Source organism: Notolepis coatsorum (genome assembly GCF_963971535.1).
Source record: "Notolepis coatsorum genome assembly, chromosome: 2".
In the NCBI taxonomy this organism is placed as follows: domain Eukaryota; kingdom Metazoa; phylum Chordata; class Actinopteri; order Aulopiformes; family Paralepididae; genus Notolepis; species Notolepis coatsorum.
The window spans coordinates 74,175,178-74,196,207 of record NC_140166.1 but is presented as its reverse complement, the minus strand read 5'-3'; the positions used below and the strand labels follow the sequence as shown (position 1 = coordinate 74,196,207).

At 43.2% G+C, this 21,030-nt stretch overlaps 1 protein-coding gene across 1 annotated transcript in view; it reads left to right on the top strand.

Annotated features, from left to right (window-relative positions):
* Positions 1-21,030, top strand: part of LOC311223441 (interferon-induced GTP-binding protein Mx-like) — a gene marked incomplete at both ends in the record, with an annotated part of 89,039 nt that overhangs the window by 5,745 nt on the left and 62,264 nt on the right. The window contains 2 exons of the mRNA XM_084308228.1: positions 10,762-10,899; positions 12,303-12,358. Of these exons, the coding sequence (XP_084164354.1) occupies positions 10,762-10,899; positions 12,303-12,358 (194 nt within the window). The remainder of the gene's footprint in view (positions 1-10,761; positions 10,900-12,302; positions 12,359-21,030) is intronic.

The window sequence follows — 21,030 nt, the reverse complement described above, 5'->3', positions numbered from 1 at the left end:
CACAGGTAGGGAGCGCGGTAGACAAAGGCTCTGTGGCCGGCGGATTTCTTTTTAACCCTAGGGGTCGATAGAAGCCCCGCATTTTGTGAGCGCAGAGCACGAGCGGGCGAGTATCGGGAGATGAGATCAGATAGATAGAGCGGTGCAAGCCCATTTAAAATTTTGTAGGTGAGGAGTAGCACTTTAAAGTCAGAGCGGGCTTGGATAGGAAGCCAATGTAGGGCGGACAAAACTGGTGTGATGTGATCAAATTTTCTAGTTCTAGTTAGTATCCGTGCAGCCGCATTTTGCACGAGTTGAAGATTTTTGATGCTTGAATTAGGTAAGCCTGAAAAAAGTGCATTACAGTAGTCCAGACGTGATGAGACAAAAGCATGAATCAGGGTTTCAGCATCAGCCAGAGTTAAAATGGGGCGTATTTTTGCGATATTACGAAGATGGAAGAATGCAATTTTGGTGACATTTTTTATATGTGCATTAAATGTTATGGAACACGTCGAATGATTTGTTGTCTCCCTTGTTCATTTTTCATTTTTCACAGGACTGGCACCACCAGTGTTTTGTACAATCTCAGCTTTGTTTTTCTTGAGATGCTGTTTGAGTACCAGATCTTTTTTTAGTTTGATGAATGCACCTCTTGCTTTGGAGAGTCTGTTCTTTAGGTCTTTCATACCTCCTCCCTCTTTACAGATGGTGGCTCGCTTCCCAAGTATGTGAATTGGTCTACATCCTCAATCTCTTGGTCGTTGATGTTGATTTTGTCATGGTTTCTTGCATTAATTCTCATGGTTTTTGTGTTTCCGGTGATAATCTTGAGTCCCACTCGTCTGGCTTCTCTCTCCATTCTCGTAGTTTTTTTTTCCTGGATTTGGTGTTTGGTAGAGGAGAGTAATGCTACATCATCTGCAAAATCCAGATAGTTGAGTTTTGATGTCAACTTCCATCTGATTCCATTCTCGCCTTGTCCAACTGTTCTTCTCATTATCCAATCCATCATCATTAAGAATAAAAAATCTGACATGTTGCATCCTTGTTTGACACCGCTGTTGATGTTAAACCACTTGCATATTTCTCCTTGGTCTTCTACTGCACACTGGAAGTCTTCATAGAATGTTTTCACTATCTGGACAATCTTATCTGCGATTCCATATTTCTTCATAATTAGCCATAAGCTTTCATGGTGGACTGAGTCGAAAGCCTTTTCAAAATCCACAAAGTTCAGGTGGAGTGTTGCTTGCCACTCATTTACTTGCTCAATGATGTTCCGCAGCAGGGTTAGAAATTAACTTTTTTTTTCCAAGGGCTTTTTTTGCCCCACCTTAATTGATTTTCGGGGGCTTTTTTTTGTATTTCGGGGGCACTGCATTTTTATGATAAACGGTAGGTGTGGGACGGTTCACAAAATGGACGGTTCGGTTCGTATCACGGTTTTGGGGTCACGGTTTTCGGTTCGGTTCGATATACATTAATTTTTATAAAAAAAAAAAAATAACACTCAAATCTAAACATGCTTCTCATTTCTTCTCATTCACATATAAAAAAGGTTTACAGTGTTACAGTGTTTACAGCCTTAAATAATGTTTGGCACACAAAGACCGAACTGACTGAAAAATATAGGCTACATTTGTCAAAGTATTAACTTAATGCAAACAAACAATATGCTCAGCCAGCACTAGACTTTCCTTTCTTTAATATAAACACAAAAAAACAATGTCAACCATGTTTAAATTCCCTGATTGTCAGTTCTTAATGGAAAGATTCGTTTTCTGCTTGAAATTATTATGTATCTGTCTACATTTATTTAGACTAACATTATTTAAATATTGAGTGCAACTGTGGTGGATTACGTAATTCGTTGAGTTGGAACTATCTATGGGTTGGCGCCGGGTCCCCACGGACATTTTAGCGTGTGGCACCTTCAGCTCCGGTAACGTTAGGAGTAGTTCATATTTAACATCAACAAGCAGCACGATAGCAGCACGATAGCAGCAATAGTCCCGGTTGGAGTTAGTAAAACACAGTTGTATGTTAGCCTTCTTGGATGTTGAATAAACGCCTATCATTGTCTTTAAACACCCCGCCTCTCAGACTCTCATTTCCTCCTCTGCTAGGCTGCTAGCTAGTAGCACTAGCTAAGGTAACATTTCGTTGACTATTAGCTGGGGCTAGTGCTACCATAGTTCAACATGCGTTGTGTAGTACAAACTGCTAACGCTATGGCAAGATGTGTGTAGGCCTATGTAATGTTAATGGCTATGTTTTTAAAGTCGTAATGAAGATTGATTTATATTGTGCTTGCCATTTACACAAACTGACTAGCACCTGGCTGCAGTGCTAGTGCTGCTGCTGCCTGCAGCCAGTGCCCCCCTCTCCCGGCTCCGCCAAATGAAGTTTTTTATTTGCGCGTCATCTGAACCGTACGACACAGACGCTCCATTACCGGATAAATATATATATATAATTGTAAACTGTCTGGGGCATTTTGTGCCCCCCTTAACTGATTTTCGAGGGCATTTTGTTCATTTTCAAGGGCATTATGCCCCAAGCCCCCGTTAATTTCGAACCCTGTTCCGCAGTATGAAGACTTGTTCTGTTGTTCCTCTTCCTCTTCTGTAACCGGCTTGTTCTTTTCTTAGCCGTGAGTCGATTCCAATTCTGATTCGGTCAATGATGATCCTGCCAAGTATCTTCCCTACGACTGGAAGTAGGGTGATGCCTCTTGAGTTCTTGCATTCTTTGAGGTTTCCTTTCTTTGCTAGTTTGATAAGTCAAATCAAATCAAATCAAATTTATTTATAGGGCCCAACAACACACGTTAATGTCCCCATGGGCCGTACAGATCTTCTTTAAACAAGTCAAGAAGAAAACATAACAATAAGTCAAGAACAGAACAAGAACACCATAAGGTGCAAACATTTTTAGATGGATGCAAATAAATGAAAGAATGCAAGCACTCCCAGACATACCCCACGCGAAGGTAAGGAAAAACTCACTAAAACCTAACAATAGGGAAAAAAAAGCTCCACAGGCAGTGTGGAGGAGAGAAACCTTAGAAGGGCCATTCAAGGGGGGATCTCCCTTCTTAGATGTTGGTGATAGTAGTGTTGCAGACGGACAGTTGGTAAGCATGCACTCATGTGTGTAGTGGAACACAGATGAGTGCATGCAATAGCAACTGTACATTTTGAAAAATTAAAGATAGAGCTAATAGCGATAGCAACTGAACATTTTGAAAGATTAAAGATAGAGCTGATAGCAATCTATTTGAGGCACAGGGGCGGCGCAAAGAGGGTCACGTCCTCCCCGTCTTAGTCAAGGGACATTTAACACTCCGGTCGTTGCTCAGGGACAGCCGGAGACAGGGAGATAGGGGCGGCGCAGAGAGGGTCACGAACTCCCGGCCTTCGTCACGGGACATCCGGCACTCCGGTCACCACTACGAGACCTCCGGAGACAGGGGGGCACGCAGAGGGGGTCGCAACCTCCCGGCCTTCGTCACGGGACGTCCAACACTCCGGTCAACACTCCAGGACAGCAAGTCATAGGGAGACAGGGAGACGGGACAGGCGTTAGACGGCTCATGAGATTGTAGTAGGCGGACATAGCAATAGATACAAGTGGTAGGCATATATGTGAAAGGAGTAGATATATGAAGTAGGCGTATTATGTGAATAGAAATGGAAGTACTTAACCCAGCAATGAAACCGCATTGACTGTTAATCTGTTAACAGTCTGTTAATACTGTTAATCAGTTGACAGGACCACGGACAGACGGCGGTGAATAACTGATCCAAGGCCTCGGAGGTGCATGTAGAGCAGTCACTACAATCTTGGCCAAGACCCCGAGGCATCCATCACCTTAGTCAGCGCCAGGAGACGGGCACTCAGAGAGAAGGGGGGGGCGGGGGGGGGGGAAGAGTTAGAGAGTTCCCATGTTTGTGGTGCTGCAAAGGAGCAGACATGTAGTACCCTGTAGTGCCATGTAGTACCATGTAGTACCCTGTAGTGCCATGTAGTACCCTGTAGTGCCATGTAGTGCCATGTAGTACCCTGTAGTACCCTGTAGTACCCTGTAGTGTCATGTAGTACCCTGTAGTGCCCTGTGGTACCCTGTAGTGCCACGTAGAGCCATGTAGAGCCATGTAGAACCCTGTAGTGCCATGTAGTACCATGTAGTACCATGTAGTACCATGTAGTACCCTGTACCCTAACTAAACTACCCTGTAGTAAACTACCCAGTGGTACCATATAGTACCCTGTACCATAACTAAACTACACAGATTAATCTAAAGGTCAGTCCCCGACCAGGTGAGATCAGGGTAGGTTGAAGGAGAGAGAGAAAAGATGAGTCTTAAGCAGGGATTTAAAAGCTTCGACAGAGCAGGCGCCCCTGATGACGGCAGGTAATTTGTTCCATAATAAGCCCCCTCTTCCAGTTCTTCAGGATCTTCTCCTGCCTCCATATTTTTTCCAACAATTTATGTACCTTCTTTGCTGAAAACTCGATGTCTGCTTTTAATAACTCTGCTGTGATGTTGTCGATTCCTGGTGCTTTCCCATTCTGAAGTCCTTTAATCACTTCCTTTACTTCACTTGGTGTTGGTTCAGTGTTGGTTCATGTACAGGAATCTCTTCAATCATGTTAGTGAGTTCACATTCTTCCTCATCAGTTATTGGGTTTTCTGGTGGTTCCCTATTCAGTACTTCCTTGAAGTGTTCTGTCCACCTTGCCTGCACTGCATCTTTTCTGCTGATGAGGTTGCCATTCTTGTGCAACGAGAGACCTAGACAGAGCACAGCAGTACTGGACAAGAATGGCAACCTCATCAGCGGAAAAGATTTTCTGTACTTTAGTCTCTAAAAATTTAATCTACCTACCTCAGTTGTAAAGAATTTGTCCAAACTTTATTATACATTATACAAAATTATTAAATATATATTTCTTTTTGGGGTCTTTTTCCCCCTCCTTTTTTCCGATTTTTCTCCCATTCCACTGTTCGTCGTTATGCCAATTCCCAACCCCCTTCCTGGTTGTTGCGCACCCCCCCCTACTGTTGGTCCGGGAGGCCGGAGACTGTCGCATGCTTTCCTCCGACGCATGTGCAGCCAGCCGGCAGCCAGCCTGGCAGCGTGAATATTAAAGGCAACCAACTTGTGTGGCCAATCAGAGAAACGCTGAACGAAAAGCTGAACACAAGTTGGTTGCCTTAATATTCACGCAGCCTGGCAGCGCAGATTCTCACCGGGAGAGTGTAACGTGTGGAAGGTCGTACTACCTTTCTCCAGATCCTACCCTCGCTGAGCAGGCGCCCCGACCGAACTGTAGGGGTCGCTGTCCACAACGCCCAGGACCCACCCACGGCTCCCCTCCCCCTAACTCAGCCAAACGAGTTAGTATAGCGATCAGCCCGAGCCAAGGCAATGCTGACTCTCCGGGAGTCGAGACCGCAGCCTCTTGCATTGGTGACGCCACCTGACCGCCCAAGAACAATTTGTATACACACGCATATTATCTTTAAATAAAAAATTATGTTAAAAAATAACAAGTATAAAACGATTAAACAAACCACTCTAGCAGCAATGAACTATTCTGCTGAACTAAAAGGTACTGTCAATGTCTCTGTGTCGTCAACGGAGGGTTCTTCAGTGCTGGCTGCAAGCTTGCTACGTGTAGCTGCTGCTGCTGCTGGGGGCTTGCATTTCCTTGCATAAAAAACGCTACACTCCTCAGCTTTCAGAAATATGCTGTGCTTGACCAGGTGTTTCCTCAAGTTACTTGTGTTACCCTGCCCAGCTTTGCATTTTGCCCTACAAATATTGCAGCAAGCATTGTCTGCATCTAGCATTGTAAAGTGTAACCACACTTGCAACCGTTTTTGGCTTGCCATTGCCCCAACTGTTTTGTTGTTGTTGAATCAGTCAAATCCTAGGTAAGCCTGTATTGTGTGCGTGAACGTGCGGCACACTTCATAGGTTTCGTTTTGCGGTAAACTAAACGTTGACGTCATCAGACAAAAAGTATGTAGGATCTGGGCGCGCCGTGAGGTTGAAGCACTGTTGCTGTTTTTATCCATCCGTTTTCATCGAGTTTCATGGCAACAGGAGCTCCAGGCTGAAGAGGTGGCAATACACTCACGTTGTGTCCCCTATTGAAGTTCTGTTTGTAGCCTCGCTTTGCCTTTTCATCTGCTTCTCTCATCTGAGCCAGGTGACCCGGTCGGGCAAAAGTGGTTGCAGATTTGATTTGACTCCAGGGTAGGAACCTTGGTCCTGAGTTGTCTACCCATGATAAGCTGTGCAGGGCCTGTAGCTTGTAGAGGTGTTGCTCTGTAGTTCATCAGAGCCAGGAAAAGATCACTCTGTCACAGGATCTTCAGAGCCATTCTGCACCGCTCACTCGGCTCCACCATTCGCCTGTGGATTATGTGGGCCAACGAATCAATCGACCAAGAGGACGTCCCACGCCAACATACGTGGACATACTGAGGAAGGACGCAGGAGTGGAGAACTCTACGGAACTGGCCGGATGTATGGAGGACCGGGATGATTGGAATCTCCGCTGGCGAACCCGTCTGAGGACGACCAAATGATGAGTGGTGATGTGATGGAAGTCATATTCCTTGGAAAACTGCTGGAATTACATTGTGATGAGCTCCACCATATACTTCCCCTGGCCCTTTCCTTGCATTTGACGCCCTGGTGTCCCCCATGTAGACACTGCAATATCTCTGCTCTCCTAGCTTCTGGTGACTATTCTATCACCATATAGCACTAACCCAACGAATGATGACCCGTGCTGCTGTGAGGGGTAGAAGGGTTTTTACCTCGTCAGGGACACTGGCTGCATGCTTTGGCCAGCCGGTGGTCACATATTGATATATCATCTGCAGGTCTTTGTTCTGGGTTGTGTACCTGGTCCAACATGGTAGTGAACATTGGCCATCCTGCCCTCACCATTTCCTCAAGAGATTCAATGTCACTAGCTATTTCGTCAACCCCATGCATTGTGGGTAACAGTGGGTGGCGTGAAAGTGCATCTGCTACGACCAGCTGTTTGCTGGGAACATACTCAGCTGGGCTATATCATCATTCGCATGAGCAGTCTCTGACATCTTAAAGCAGTGCTTCTCAAACTTTTTCTGTCAGGCCCCCCTTTGGCGGACCAAAATATTTTGGGCCCCCCCCCCTCGCCCCAACAAAATAGTCATGAAATGGGCCATGTTTAAATTTATTGAAATAACACCAATATCGTGACCTTTCAAATTGGCCCTATATTTTGTTTTCAGAGCTGTCATGGATGAAAAGCCAGCTTCACACAGATACTGTATGTGGTGCTGAATGGTATCAACACCTTAACTGCTGCATCATGAGATACTTGGTACTCAGCACCACACTCTGAAACTAGCTCTCCAGGTGGTATCAGATGAGATTTCAAAGAGTTCTTCCAAGAGTTTGGATGGAGATGTGTCGGGAAGCGTTGTCTCAATGTTGTCTGTAAAGTTTTTTTTTTATCCAGAGTAACTTGGTGATCCTTTTCTGTGTTTTTTTAAATAATGATTTTCAGATTTTGAGAAATGGTATTTTCATGGAGAACATTGCAGCTGCAAGGCCCCCCCTGTCATGCCTCTGCGCCCCCCACTTTGAGAAACACTGTCTTAAAGACACAGTGTTAAGGGGAATTAAAGGCTTTTATGATCCAAGTGCAGTGTGATGTGTCAAACCCATATAAGTATTTTGAGAACTTCTTGCCGGCCCACACTGCTGCAAGGCAGTGCGTATTTGTGCATGTTCTGGCATCGGTGAGCAATCGAGAACAGTAAGCAACAGGTTTTTGTGATTGAGCTTGAGACCTGCTCTCTCCAGTGTCTTCAGGGTGCTCTGCAGTCATCTCATGTTCTCCAGAGTGCATCCATGCACCAAAATATAGACTTCCACACCATCCTGGTGCACCAGTAAGCCTGACATCTCTCTTTGGAAGATTTCTGGCGTGCTCATTATACCGAATGGCAGTCTGTAGCAAAGCGGTGTTATGAAAGTTGTCAGTTTTGCACTTTCCTTGTCTAGGGGAATTTGCCAAAAGCCGCTGGCTGTGTCCTGAAGGGAGAACATTTGGACATTTGCTAGCTTTGGCAAGGTGTCATTAATTGTGGGAAGGACGTATTTTTCTCTTTTCACCACTTTGTTGAGCTGTTTCAAGTCGACGCATATCTTCACCTTTCCATTCTTCTTTGGGACCACAACCATGCTGGAACACCATTCAGTGGGCTCCTTGATCCTCTTCGATCACACCTGTTTGGACCATCAGCTCTAGCTCCAGCTTCACCTTGGAGAGTAAAGGAGCTTAGATAGGGATGCCCCGATCGATCGGCCACCGATCGTTATCGGCCGATAATCAGTATAAATATGCGATCGGTGATCGGTGATAATGCTTTATTTTCGCCGATCGTCAAAACAGATCTCACTCGCTGAGTTCTGTCTCAGACACCGGGAGCTGCACACAGTGCTGCGCGTCTGCTCCTCCTCCAGCCCTCCCGCACGCATGTAAACACGGGTCTAGTCTAGTCTAGTGGGACGGGACCTCCATGAGCTAACGTTGGCTACCGTTACAAAATGACTCAGTCAACTATTCACTTTTAGTTTAATACATGATGAGGCATTGTCTAACTGAACGGTATCTAGCCGGCTAGCTACTGATGGCTCCTGATATCAACAAATGCTCCAGCAATAGTCTAGTTATCTAGTACTAGTGTATGATACCTCTGTTAGCTCACGTTAGCTTAGCTCACTGTTCAAAACGAAATGTCCCATTCAACTAAATAGTTCACTGAGGCGTTGTCTTAACGTTATATTTCCGGCTAGCAGTAGCTACAGACAGCTCCTGATATCAATGTCTTATAACACTCATTCGATGCATATTCGAAGCCCGGCTTGCGTCGCAGTCACTATATGAATTGAAAATGGGGGACCCTGATGGAAACAAGACAAACGTCTTTCTCAGGTCTGCATCCCCTTAACAATTGTATGTATTGAGCCGTACTGTATTGTACCCATTCTGCAATCTGTTAAATAAAGTTTTCATTCATTCATTCATTCATTCATTCATTCATTCATTCATTCATTCATTCATTCATTCATTCACACTAACGGGGATAGCTGAGGGAGTAGGGTATATCTGCAGAGCCTAGGGTAAATCTGCAGAGCCGAATGTGATTTGATCAAAGCAGAGTATACACACAGACAGTGGAGATAGCGAGCATTTTGACTTGTTGCGTGGTGGCGTTGTCTCGCAGATAATACAACTACAAGTCTAATTATATATGTATATTTTATAAAAAAAAATTAAAAAAAAATTATATACTTTTTTTTTTTTTTTTTATTATTAATCAAAAACGATCGGATCGGTATCGGCCGATATGGCTCAAGGTGATCGGTATCGGTGGCAAAAAACGTGATCGGGGCATCCCTAAGCTTAGACATGTCTGGATGTGTGCACACTGTATGGGACGGCATCCTCTTTTAGGGTTATTTCTATTAGTTTTACTTTCAACAGACCGATCTCAGCTGGAGGACGTGTGTCTTTGAGTTCCTCGACTCTCTTCACCAGGCCCATTGCTACTGCAACATTGCAACTTAGCAAGCTGTTCACAGACAGGCTGTTTATGACAGACACTTTAAATTTGAAACATCTCCCTTTTCTTACTGTCGATGCTGTGAACTCTAAAGGTTTGAATGAATGTAATTCTCGACTAAATCATATCTTAAAAACAATTATCTTCTCCCTGGGGTCCCTGGGACAACATATTATCAAATGGGGTTCCATGACATTACTTATGGATTTAGGGTTTCTTGACATGAAAAAGGTTGAGTACCACCACTGACCTAAGCCATTCTAGGAAATACACATAGCCTGATAATAGGAAGCATGAAATGCAAGTGGTACTAGCCTGAAGGATTCAGCCTATATTGGACTAAGATTCAAACAATGGACGTCATTCTTGAACGGACTTAAGAAAAATTTACCAAGAAATGTCTTTTGAACTTAAAAAAAAAACCAGGGGGAGCTCCAGTAGCTCACCGCGTACCTCGGACGCTATTTCGGCGTCGGGGACAACCGTGCGCGTCACGGATCTGGGGTACACGGGTTCGACTCCCGGACTCGCCGTATTTTCTCAGAGTGTCTTTCCCCCGATCTATACCCCATTCAACCTGTTTCTGTCGGTCATGCTTGACCAGAAAAAGCGATAAACGCTAATCAAGTAAAAAAAAAAAAAAAAAAAAAAAAAAAAAAAAAGGGCTTTTGAGGTGATATCACTGCGCCCAAGCAGCAGTGGTTCGGCAAAAAGAAATTCAGAGTATATATCTGCTTAGGAAACGAAAATGTATTTTTTTCTCCACATGGTAAATACACAGGTCACAAGTTCACAACATGTTTTACAGGAAAGTTTTGGAGTGTATTTCGTGACTGTTGGGAACTAGGCTAACGGTGCGGCTGTTCCCTAAGTCTAATGCATGCACAGAATAAAAGGGTATGTATCTGCTTGTCTAACTCCAGGGTAGATGGCAAATAAGCGAATTTCCCAAAAAGATCTTTTCGACCAATACTGAAAGTTAAGTAGGCTACTCGGAATCTGTATCGGCAGTAAAGATTTATTTTGGTGCATCCCTAACTGAATTAGATGATGCTCATTTTGCTGAGTGTCACTGTTTTTCAATTAACTTTCATTTAAACTCTTATCTTCATTCACTCTGTTTCTAATTTAGGTATTGTTACCAGATGTCCCCTTGAGTTGAAGATGAAGAGGACGAGAGAAGGAGAGAAGGAGTATTTTAAGATAAGCTTCAACGAGCGTGAGGAAGAGATCACGGATCCTGCCGTTGTAGAGAAGAAGATTCGGGAAGGTAGGGGCCTACTACATGACAAAGAAGAAGTTCTTCTTGGGACGTGTCTAAATCCTGTAGCCCAGCAGGATATTGGCTGTGATCATTTGGTGGCCAAGCTGCAGCTAATTTTCATATAAAAAGTAGAATTATAAACGTATCCCTTACCTTAACCGTTCCCTCTACTAAGTACGAATTAAGAATAAATAAAAATAAAAACTGCCCTTCTGTCCGATGGGATCTAGACACTACCTTCTTATTGCAGGGGTGTAAGGAAGCATTTAAAAAGGGGGGTTAATAATTTTTAAATATGGAAGGGACATGTTCCCTGCCCAGCTCTAATTGTCCCTATGCCTATTGACTATTGTGCACATACTGTAAATCCTGCTACTGAAACTATTTTAGCCTGTATATATGCTGTTCAACCAGGAGAGACTGAGACTAAGATTGAAGTGTTTACTTCAAAATAGTTCTGTAGGCCTCGCTAGCTGATGATACTAACTATCCAACCAGATAAACACTCCCAAAAACTCCACGGCAACGTTCGCATTTTTTTTCTTTTTTTTTAAGCATTTTTAGCACCTGAATCTATTGCAATCTACTCCAAAAACTAACCATGTACAGTCCAAAGATGTTCGTCCATAATTAATTGTTTGTTCACCAACTCAACATTTTAGATTTTTTTATCAACGTCTTTTTATTGTATATTTTCACAAAACAGTACACAGAATCAAATATTTTACACAATTGCTGAGGAGAGACACATTATATAAAAACAAACATTATGGGGGTTACATTCTCTGCTTGCATTTTTCCCAAACATTTCAAGAAAGGTTGCTAAATTGTGTAAAATCTCAAAACGGACCCTTGGAGAGTATCTTATCTTCTCTACCTTGATATATTGCATAATCTCTTTGAACCAATGAGAGTGCGTATGAGGGAGAGGATCTTTCCACCTGAACAGTATAAGGCGTCTGGCAGTACAAAAGGCCAGCATTTTACTTATGTATTTACATTATGTATTTTAAATAATGTAATAATTATTTATGTGTTCACCCTCTGGTGTAACACCAAATAAACCAATACAGGGGATGGATCTATTGGGTCCTCTAATATTTTAGAGATAATATCAAAGATAGACTGCCAGAAATGGTATAGTCTTGGACAAGTCCAGAACATATGTAATGGATTTGGAGGAGCTTGCTTGCATCTGTTGCATGTAGGGTCCAACTCGGGTCTAATTCTAGACAGCCTAACCCAGATGCAAGAGTGGTGAAGACCAGAGCCGGCTTCACCTCTTTCTACAGGTCTGCCATTGTCTACCTGGAGAAGTAGACACAAATTCCGATGAGAATTTTATCTCAAGCCTCTTTCTTCCATGTCTCTAAAGAGCACTTTCAGTTTCATTGACCTCTGCACCACAGCTGAAGCCCGGCTTAAGGCCAACGGCATGCCAGACATGGATGCACTCCATGATCAGGTTTGTTTTAGTCTTTCATATCAGCAAGAAGTTAGGGTGACTGGGGAATGCTGCTGAAGGACGTCCAAACCCCCAACCCTATCCAGCTGGCTTCATTCTAGGGCTGAGCGATTAATTGAGTTTCAATTTCAACTACGATTTTGGCTTCCCACAATCATGAAAACAAGATAATCGAGATTAAGCAATTATTGTGCGGCATGTCGTGTTGCTCTCATTTAGTCTTGTGTTGTAAATGCAGCGCACTCTTCCTTCACAGCGGTGCGCTCTGCCCCTCCCCCCAAGCCCAAACAGTAGTTTCAGCTTGTGTTGAGAGGGAGGAGGGAGCCACAGTGCGCTTCCATTATTTTGAAACATCTTTGGTAACTTGTAGACGATGACAAAGGCCTTTTGGTCGAGAAGAAGGGTGAAACAAATTCAGTCGTTGTCATATGATGTTTTCAAATCAATGAGTGATTTCAATATCATCAAAATAATCGCGATTATGATTTTTGCCATAATCGAGTATACCTACTTCTTTCCTCCTGAGCTTTCCGGTCACAAATGAAGGAAAGGCTGTTCTCCTTCATGATCAGTGCATGGATGGACCAGAGAAATCGGTGAAGCGTGGAGCTCCTGTGACATTCACGTCAAAGGCAATTTCTCTCTGACATGCTGAGACTTTTATAAACATGCTCTTAGTCAGAAGGCTCTACTAGAAGCAGCACTGAGTGTCCAACAACACTTTTAAATTCCATAAACACTAAAGGTCTATAAGTGCAAAGCACTCTCCATGGTGCTGAAACCTTCATCTTGGATTTACCAAATGTTACATTTCTAAATACCTGTTACAGAATGCAAATTTGTAAAGTTATCATTTTAATATTGTACAATTTGTAAAGGTATACTATTGTCAGATTATTATTGAATGAAAAATGCTATAGTGTTCTGGATGGGTGTAGAATCAAGGGAGCCAGTGTAGATAATGCACGTCAGTAGTCAACATTACAAGCAGGCATGCGTTGTTCATGGCACGGGGTACCACTCAGTGGTACCTCACTGAGTATTAAAGATTTGAGCAGAAGCGCGTGCACGCACATGCACGCGCTCGCGAGAACGCGCTGCGCTCGGCTCGGATTGTTGTGTTTACCTGCGGCGCTACCTCGCATTATCATAACAATAGCCGCTATAGGCTGGTGTCTTCAACCAGTCTGGGACTCTTTGTGATGTAAATATGGAACGTACCAAGTTGCCGCTGCCCACAGAGTGCACCCACCACCACTCACCCCCGGACAACAACACACTCTGCAAACAGCAGCAACCCGGGACATTCCATATCTACATCACAAACTTCGGGACTGAGTAGATAATTAATTAATCTTCTCTTTATTTTTATTATTTATATTAAAACTGAATCAAACCATAAACAAGGTTGCCTGTTGGGATGTTAGATCCTAATGTGAAAAACTGATTTTATATGTCTGCACTTTATGTGCTCATTTTATGCCTGTCTTAATTCTGTTGTGAAGCACTTTGAGCTGCAGTTTCTGTATGAAAGGCTATACAAACAAAGTGTATTATTGTGCGCGAGGGAACATATGCGCATGCGCGCGGGGCCGCGCGTGCGTGCGTGCGCGCGCGTGCGCGCGGCGTCATTATCCTGCGTGGCGGCTCAGCCCATAATAACAACGCAACGCTGATTACAAGAGAGATCACGGATTATACATACATTTTATAGCCTATTGAATGAGTTGGGACTTGGGGACCTCTAGTGGTCGGTAGGTAATTCAACAGCATGTTTGGTTGCATGGGATGGTCTTCTATATAATTATAATAAGCAATTGGGACACAACAATCTTGTGATTTTAATAAATGAGCTTACAAATGCTTATATTTATTCCCTATTCCCTCTAATTATAGGAAATAATTAGAGGGAGTAGATGAAATGGTTTACGAGGATCTTCTGATTGGTTAATAATGACGGGCGGAGAGCGGTTCTGTCAGTTGGGTACTTCCATTTCAAGTCATTGTAATTTCAGCTATGATACAGTAGATAATATATAATGGAGATATAATGTTTTTGTGCTGGAGCCACTTTATCCAGACGGCAACTCCGGTCAGAGAGCGGACAGACACAGAGAATAGTCCTTTGTATTTTTTAATGAGTGAGTGAGTGGTTTCTGCAACAGAATAACAGAAATACAAATAATTAGCAGAGTTAAGTATAACATGCTGGTATTCAGAATACACACAACTGAAAGGATGCTATTTAGCATATACGCATCAGCACAATTAGCATGGACCAAACAACGCACGGTAGCAAACCCAAGTTCCAGTCATAATATGTAAGTCACAGCATAATGCAGGCTACATAGGACATTCGTCTATCCTAAAACCATAGGCACTATATTTGTAGGCTATTGATAACTAACTTACTTCACGAACACACTCATGTTACAGCATTGGAACATGTGCCGGCAAGACACCACCTGCATTTAACACCACACTATGACCCCTGGGCTGTCCGAAGAAGTGCCTGACTGGAAGTAATAGGACTCCTGGGCTGTCCAAAAAAGTGGCTGACTGGAAATAATAAGACCCAGTGTAACGGAGGTACCGCGAGTCTATCCTCAGTCACGATGGACTTCAAAGTGTTGTGAAGTGACTGTGTACGTTAGCGGTACTGCAAGTAAACTCACTCCCCAGAGGCATCCAGACACATTACCAAGAAGTCCAAGTTTCTTTAATTGTTGTCATACAGAAGTACAGAATACTTTTATACAAAATGCTTCTTACTGTTACGCTCCAGAGACTGTGCAAGACAAGGTAAGTATGAAATAAAATAACATAGTATAGCATGTAAATTAGAAGTAAAAAAATTTGGTCACAGTGTTCAGTATAGACATATGTACAATGTTCGATGCAGAAATGCAGAAATGGGATGAGGTGCAATTTAGGTACAATTTACAGTAGGTGTACGAGTTGTAGTGCAAATCCTTTATCAATAAATATAAAGTGTGTTTGTGTGATCTAAAGTATGGAGAGTGGGTGCTGCAGTGTGTTGTTTGTTTAAGTGAGTGTGCGTGTGGGTTGTGTGCATTTGATGGTTGTTGCATAGTGTTTATTGTTCGTTTAGCAGCCTGATGGCCTGGGGATAGAAGCTTCTTCTGAGTCTTTCTGTGCTCGCCTTAAGACTCCGGTATCGCTTGCCTGACCGCAGCAGTTCAAAGAGGCAGTTGTTCGGGTGGCTCGAGTCCTTAATAATTCTCTTAGCCTTCCCCCTGCACCGCTTGTTGTAAATGTATTGGAGGGTGGGAAGCCCCCCTCCAATTGTGCGTTCGGCTGAACGTGTCACTCTTTGTAGTCTGCTACGGTCTTGTGCAGTGCTATTCCCAAACCAGGAGGTGATGTTGCCAGTCAGGATGCTCTCTATTGTACATGAGTAGAAGTTCCTAAGGATCTTCTGACTGACTTGGAACTTCCTTAGTCGCCTGAGGAAGTAGAGGCGTTGTCGTGCCTTCTTCACAACACTGTCAATGTGTGTGGTCCATGTCAAGTCCTCGGATATGTTGGCTCCGAGGTACTTGAAACTGTTCACTCTCTCAACCGGTGCCCCGTCGATGCTGAGGGGGCTGTAGTCATTGACCCCCGACCTCCTGAAGTCCACAATCATCTCTTTTGTTTTGCTGACGTTCAGGGAGAGGCAGTTCTCCTGACACCACTGTGACAGATTCTCTACCTCTTCCAGGTAGGCCCTCTCGTCGTTGGCAGAGATCAGGCCCACCACTACTGTGTCATCAGCAAATTTGATGATTGTGTTGTTGTTCCGCTGTGCCACGCAGTCATGTGTGTACAGGGAGTAGAGGAGGGGGCTCAGAACACAGCCCTGGGGGGCCCCTATTTTGAGCGTGATGGATGAGGAGGTGCAGTTGCCTGCTCTTACCACCTGGGGTCTGCCCGTCAGGAAGTCCAAGACCCACTGGCAGAGGTCATAGTTCAAGCCCAGGTCCCTGAGCTTGGCTATGAGTTTGGAGGGGACTATGGTATTGAATGCTGAGCTGTAGTCGATGAACAGCATTCTCACATAGTTCCCCTGCCTCTTGTCCAGGTGTGATGCTGCTGTGTGCAGCACATGGGCTATGGCGTCCTCCGTGGACCTGTTGGGGCGATATGCAAATTGCAGGGGGTCCAGGTTGATGGGGAGGGAGGAACAGATGTAGCCCTTCACTAGCTTCTCAAAGCACTTCATTGCTATGGAGGTGAGGGCTACAGGGCGGTAGTCGTTGAGGCAAGCGGGCGTAGATTTTTTGGGTACAGGGATGATGGTGGACTTCTTCAGACAGGTGGGGATGACAGCCTGTTCCAAGGACAGGTTGAAGATGTCAGTGAATACCGGGGCCAGTTGGTCGGCACAGACTTTTAGGACGCGGCCGGGGATGCCGTCCGGTCCTGCTGCCTTCCTGATATTCACTTTTTTAAAGATCCGTCTCACCTCATGCTCTGTTACCCTGAACACTGAGTCTCCATCAGCAGACCCCCCCCCCCCCCCCATTGCCGTGGTTTGTAGGCTGGTGTTGTTATTCACAGCCTCAAACCTCGCATAGAAGGAATTGAGATCATTTGCTAAGGAGATGTCACTGTTCAGTTTGAGGGAGGTGCCTTTGTAATCTGTCATTGTTCTGAGGCCCTGCCACATGCCTCTAGAGTCAGCCTGTTCAAACTGAAGTTCAACTTTATCCCTGTAACGCCGTTTTGCCTCTATTACTGCTCTCCTGACGTTGTATCTTGCCGTCTTGTGTTCTTCCATGTTGCCTGTCACCAGCCCGGTGTTGTAGGCTGATGTGCGCACTTTCAGAGCCTCACGGACGGATTTATCTACCCAGGGCTTTTAATTTGGGTAGATTCTAATTGTGGTAGAGGGGATTGTTTCTTCTACCAGAGTACAGACAAAGTCAAGCACCGTTTCAGTGTATTCGTTAATATTGGCTGTTATCACGGAATACCCTCCAGTCTGTGCATTCAAGTGCAGCTTGAAGTGTCTCCTCTGACGTCACGGTCCAACACTTAACATCTCGCGAGACCACCGGCGTTCGCTTGAGACTTTGTTTATACTTTGGCAAAAGAGAAATGGCGGCGTGATCGGACTTACCGAATGGGCTAAGAGCCTGTGACTTGTACCCATTCTTAAATTGCGAGTATACATGGTCTAATATGTTCTCGCCTCTGGTGGGACAGGTCACATGCTGATAGAAATTCGGCAACACCTTTTTAAGACGCGCGCTGTTGAAATCGCCCAGAACCAAAATGGCAGCGTCAACGATAGCTATCTGTTGTTTATTTACCTCGTCGTGTAGTTTTGAAAGTGCGGCCCCAGTGTTCGCGTGTGGTGAATTCACCTCTTGGTATAGTCGTCTGCGATGTTGCCCGCGGCGCGGGAGACCGGGGTTCAACTCCCACTCAGGGCGATCCCTTAACGGGTCGAATCTACACAACGCAGAGCGAGATCACACCGGTTACACCAGCATAACAAATAATGGGGAATTTACCACAATATAAATGACGAGTTCCTACTTTTCATTACACAAACTAATGATAACATAACATTTAATCTTAACTAGAGGTGTAACGATGCATCGATTAATCGAAATGCATCGATTCTAATGTGACTATTCAACTGCATCGATTGGAAAATGTTAGAATCGATTCTAATCGAAATAAATAAAAAAATATATATTAAAAAAGAATTATTTTTATCAGTTCCAGGGCTCTACAGTGCGACCAAATTGCTCTCATATGCCCCTAAAAATATTTGTATGCGAACGGTAAAAATCAATTACGCGCACGCTGTGCGAATACAGATTATAGCCTCTCGTCTTTTTTTTCCTCCGCTGCGAGATCGTTAAAAAACTACAAGTCCCACATTGCACTCAAGCCAACGGTCCAATCACAGTAGAGTGAAGTGACTGGTTTCATGGGAAATAAAGCAAATGACCAATCGGAAGCTCTCATTTTTCTTGTTTACTTCCTGAAACTCCGCGATCAGGGCTCTCGTTTTCCGAGACACCAACTTATTATAGTCTTTCTCTTACCAATAGCAATAGATTTGAGAACACCTAGATTTATCGATAGCAATAGTAATATAACGTTAATGCAACAAAACGAATGCCTTGCTTTGTTAATCATAACGTTGATGCAGTAGCGTATGTCGGTGTGTTGGCTGTAACGGACATGACAATAACATAACGTGTACACATTAAAATTGCGATAATCTATTCTAACATTTTCAAATCGATGCAGTTGAATTTCCCCCTTAGGATCGATGCATTGTTACACCCCTACACCAAAGTCACTGGCCCACTGTGTATCTGTGTGTATAATAACTTGGCTAGCGTTATCAACAGCAGAGGTGGGCAATGGGTCCAGCTGCAGCGCCGGAGTGCAAGCGATGTGATGTAATTGGCAGACTTGACTGTCAATCAATGGTCTACCTGACACGCAAACTCAAACAATGTTTCTGTACTGGAGGTGTGATTGATTGATTGATTGAAAACTTTATTAACAGATTGCAGAATGGGTACAATACAGTACAGCTCAATACACACAATTGTTAAGGGGATGCAGACCAGAGAAAGACTTTCGTCTTGTTTACATCAGGGTCCCCCATTTTCAATTAATCAGGAAAGTGTACAGTAGGAAAGTGTACAGTATTTCAATAGGCAACCCTGAAAGGATTATTTTTCTAGAAGAGCAACACAGCCAAAACATAAGCATTGTATGCATAAAAGGGGCTAAAGTTAAGTGACTGAACCTTTTGTAGCAGTAGTTTGATTTGATAGTTTATTTGATAGGGACAGCACATGTTAATGAACATCAAGTACAAAATGTAAACATGCAGGGTTGTAGCAAGAGCTAATTTACACACATGCACGCACAGTACAAATATACATTTATTTTTGAAAAAAAAATAAACTCTGTTACTTGAAATATTTTCACTGTGCTCCTAAATATTTTTGGGTGCTCCTAAATTTCTTTGTGTTCTCCTAAATTTTTTCATTTAGGAGCACCTGTGCCCCTAGTGAAAAAGGTTAGCGTAGAGCCCTGAGTTCCCCCAGCCACATTTGTGTATTCAAATGTTTTTGGGGAATTAACTGATAGAAAATGAATCTAAATCGAATCGTGGTCAAATGAAGAGATTTCATGAAGCATTGAATCGTTGCCTGAATAATCGTAATCCAAATTAATCGTGAGGTTGCATCGTTACACCCCTAATCTTAACTCATTGACCGCCACGCTGTTTTCCCATCTCTACTCAATGGCGCCAGCGTTATTGACCATTCTAGCTATGTTTGCAGACCCATTGTGTTCTGTATTATAGCTATGGAGACAATAGTATGGCTCATTTGACAGGCATTGTTCATAGTCCAACACTGACTAACCAGTTCATTTCTACATACTGTAGTTTGTCCGCTATTCCATGCTAAACATCGTCCCTTTCCAAAATAAGTATTTTTTCATAGATCGCAAAATATGACTCGTTATATGCATTATGCCCTTCGGGTTGCTCGCCTGACACTCAATACTTCCAAATCAAAAAGGTATATACCATATACATATGTGTCTTCACAAAATCATCAAGGGGGGGGGGGGGGGGTCGTTTTAACTTGAAACTGCAATCGTTACCAAAAGCATGTTTTAGGTCCGGTAAAATACGACACTGATTGGTACAGAAGCATGTTTTAGGTAAAAAAAATACCAGCAGGTTACTTAACCTGTTCCACCCCAGGTGAAATCTGCATAAAATGTATACCTAATGGTAAATGGAATATTGCTCCACTTCTACAAGGGCTATTTGCATATTCTTGGTATCTAGGAACATCTATGGACCTCAATGAATGTATTCTCAGTGTCAGAAATATTGTGTCTATTACTAGGCTTGCTTAAATTCTGATGAAACAAAGGAAAATATGAATTATGATTTTTCTTTTCATCTTTGACAGTGAATAAAACCATGATAATAATGACCAAACTTAAAAAACTGCCACTGAGCTAATTCAGTACCCTCTTGATCATGTGTACAAAAGATCTAAGGAAATTAATAAAGGGAAGATGATAAAATTGAAGGTTTTGTATATACAGTACTGAATTCTCCCATCCGGACCAATGCAATTTGAAATATTATTATAGAATATAGAATATATGCTTATACATTACCTTATTATAGCCAATTCGCACATTTATATATATATACATATAGTATCTTTCAAATGGCCGAGTTCAATTTGGATATAGTATCACCAGGCATGCATAATAACATATACAGATATTTAATGTAATCGACTGTACTTTTTTATTTCTCCCACAGTGTAATCATTTTGTAACTAATTTCAGATCTAATTATTCCTACATGATTACAATAGTGTGGAGAAACTGACTGCGTTTCAATATTTGTCAAACGTTACCTTTTGTAGCTTATTATCGCGAATCATAACAATTATTGATATGATTCATTCAGAACGCCGAACTTTGAACGACCATAGCGGACCACAGGAAGTGTAGTTTTGAGAAATTCCGACGCTGGCAGATAGCTGGCGAGGCGCTCTTCAAAATGGCTGCAAAAAAACTACAATTCCCATGGTTCAACATTTCCATTTCCGCTTCAGCGTCAAAAACGCGAGTGAAAAATAAAAACGTAAAAT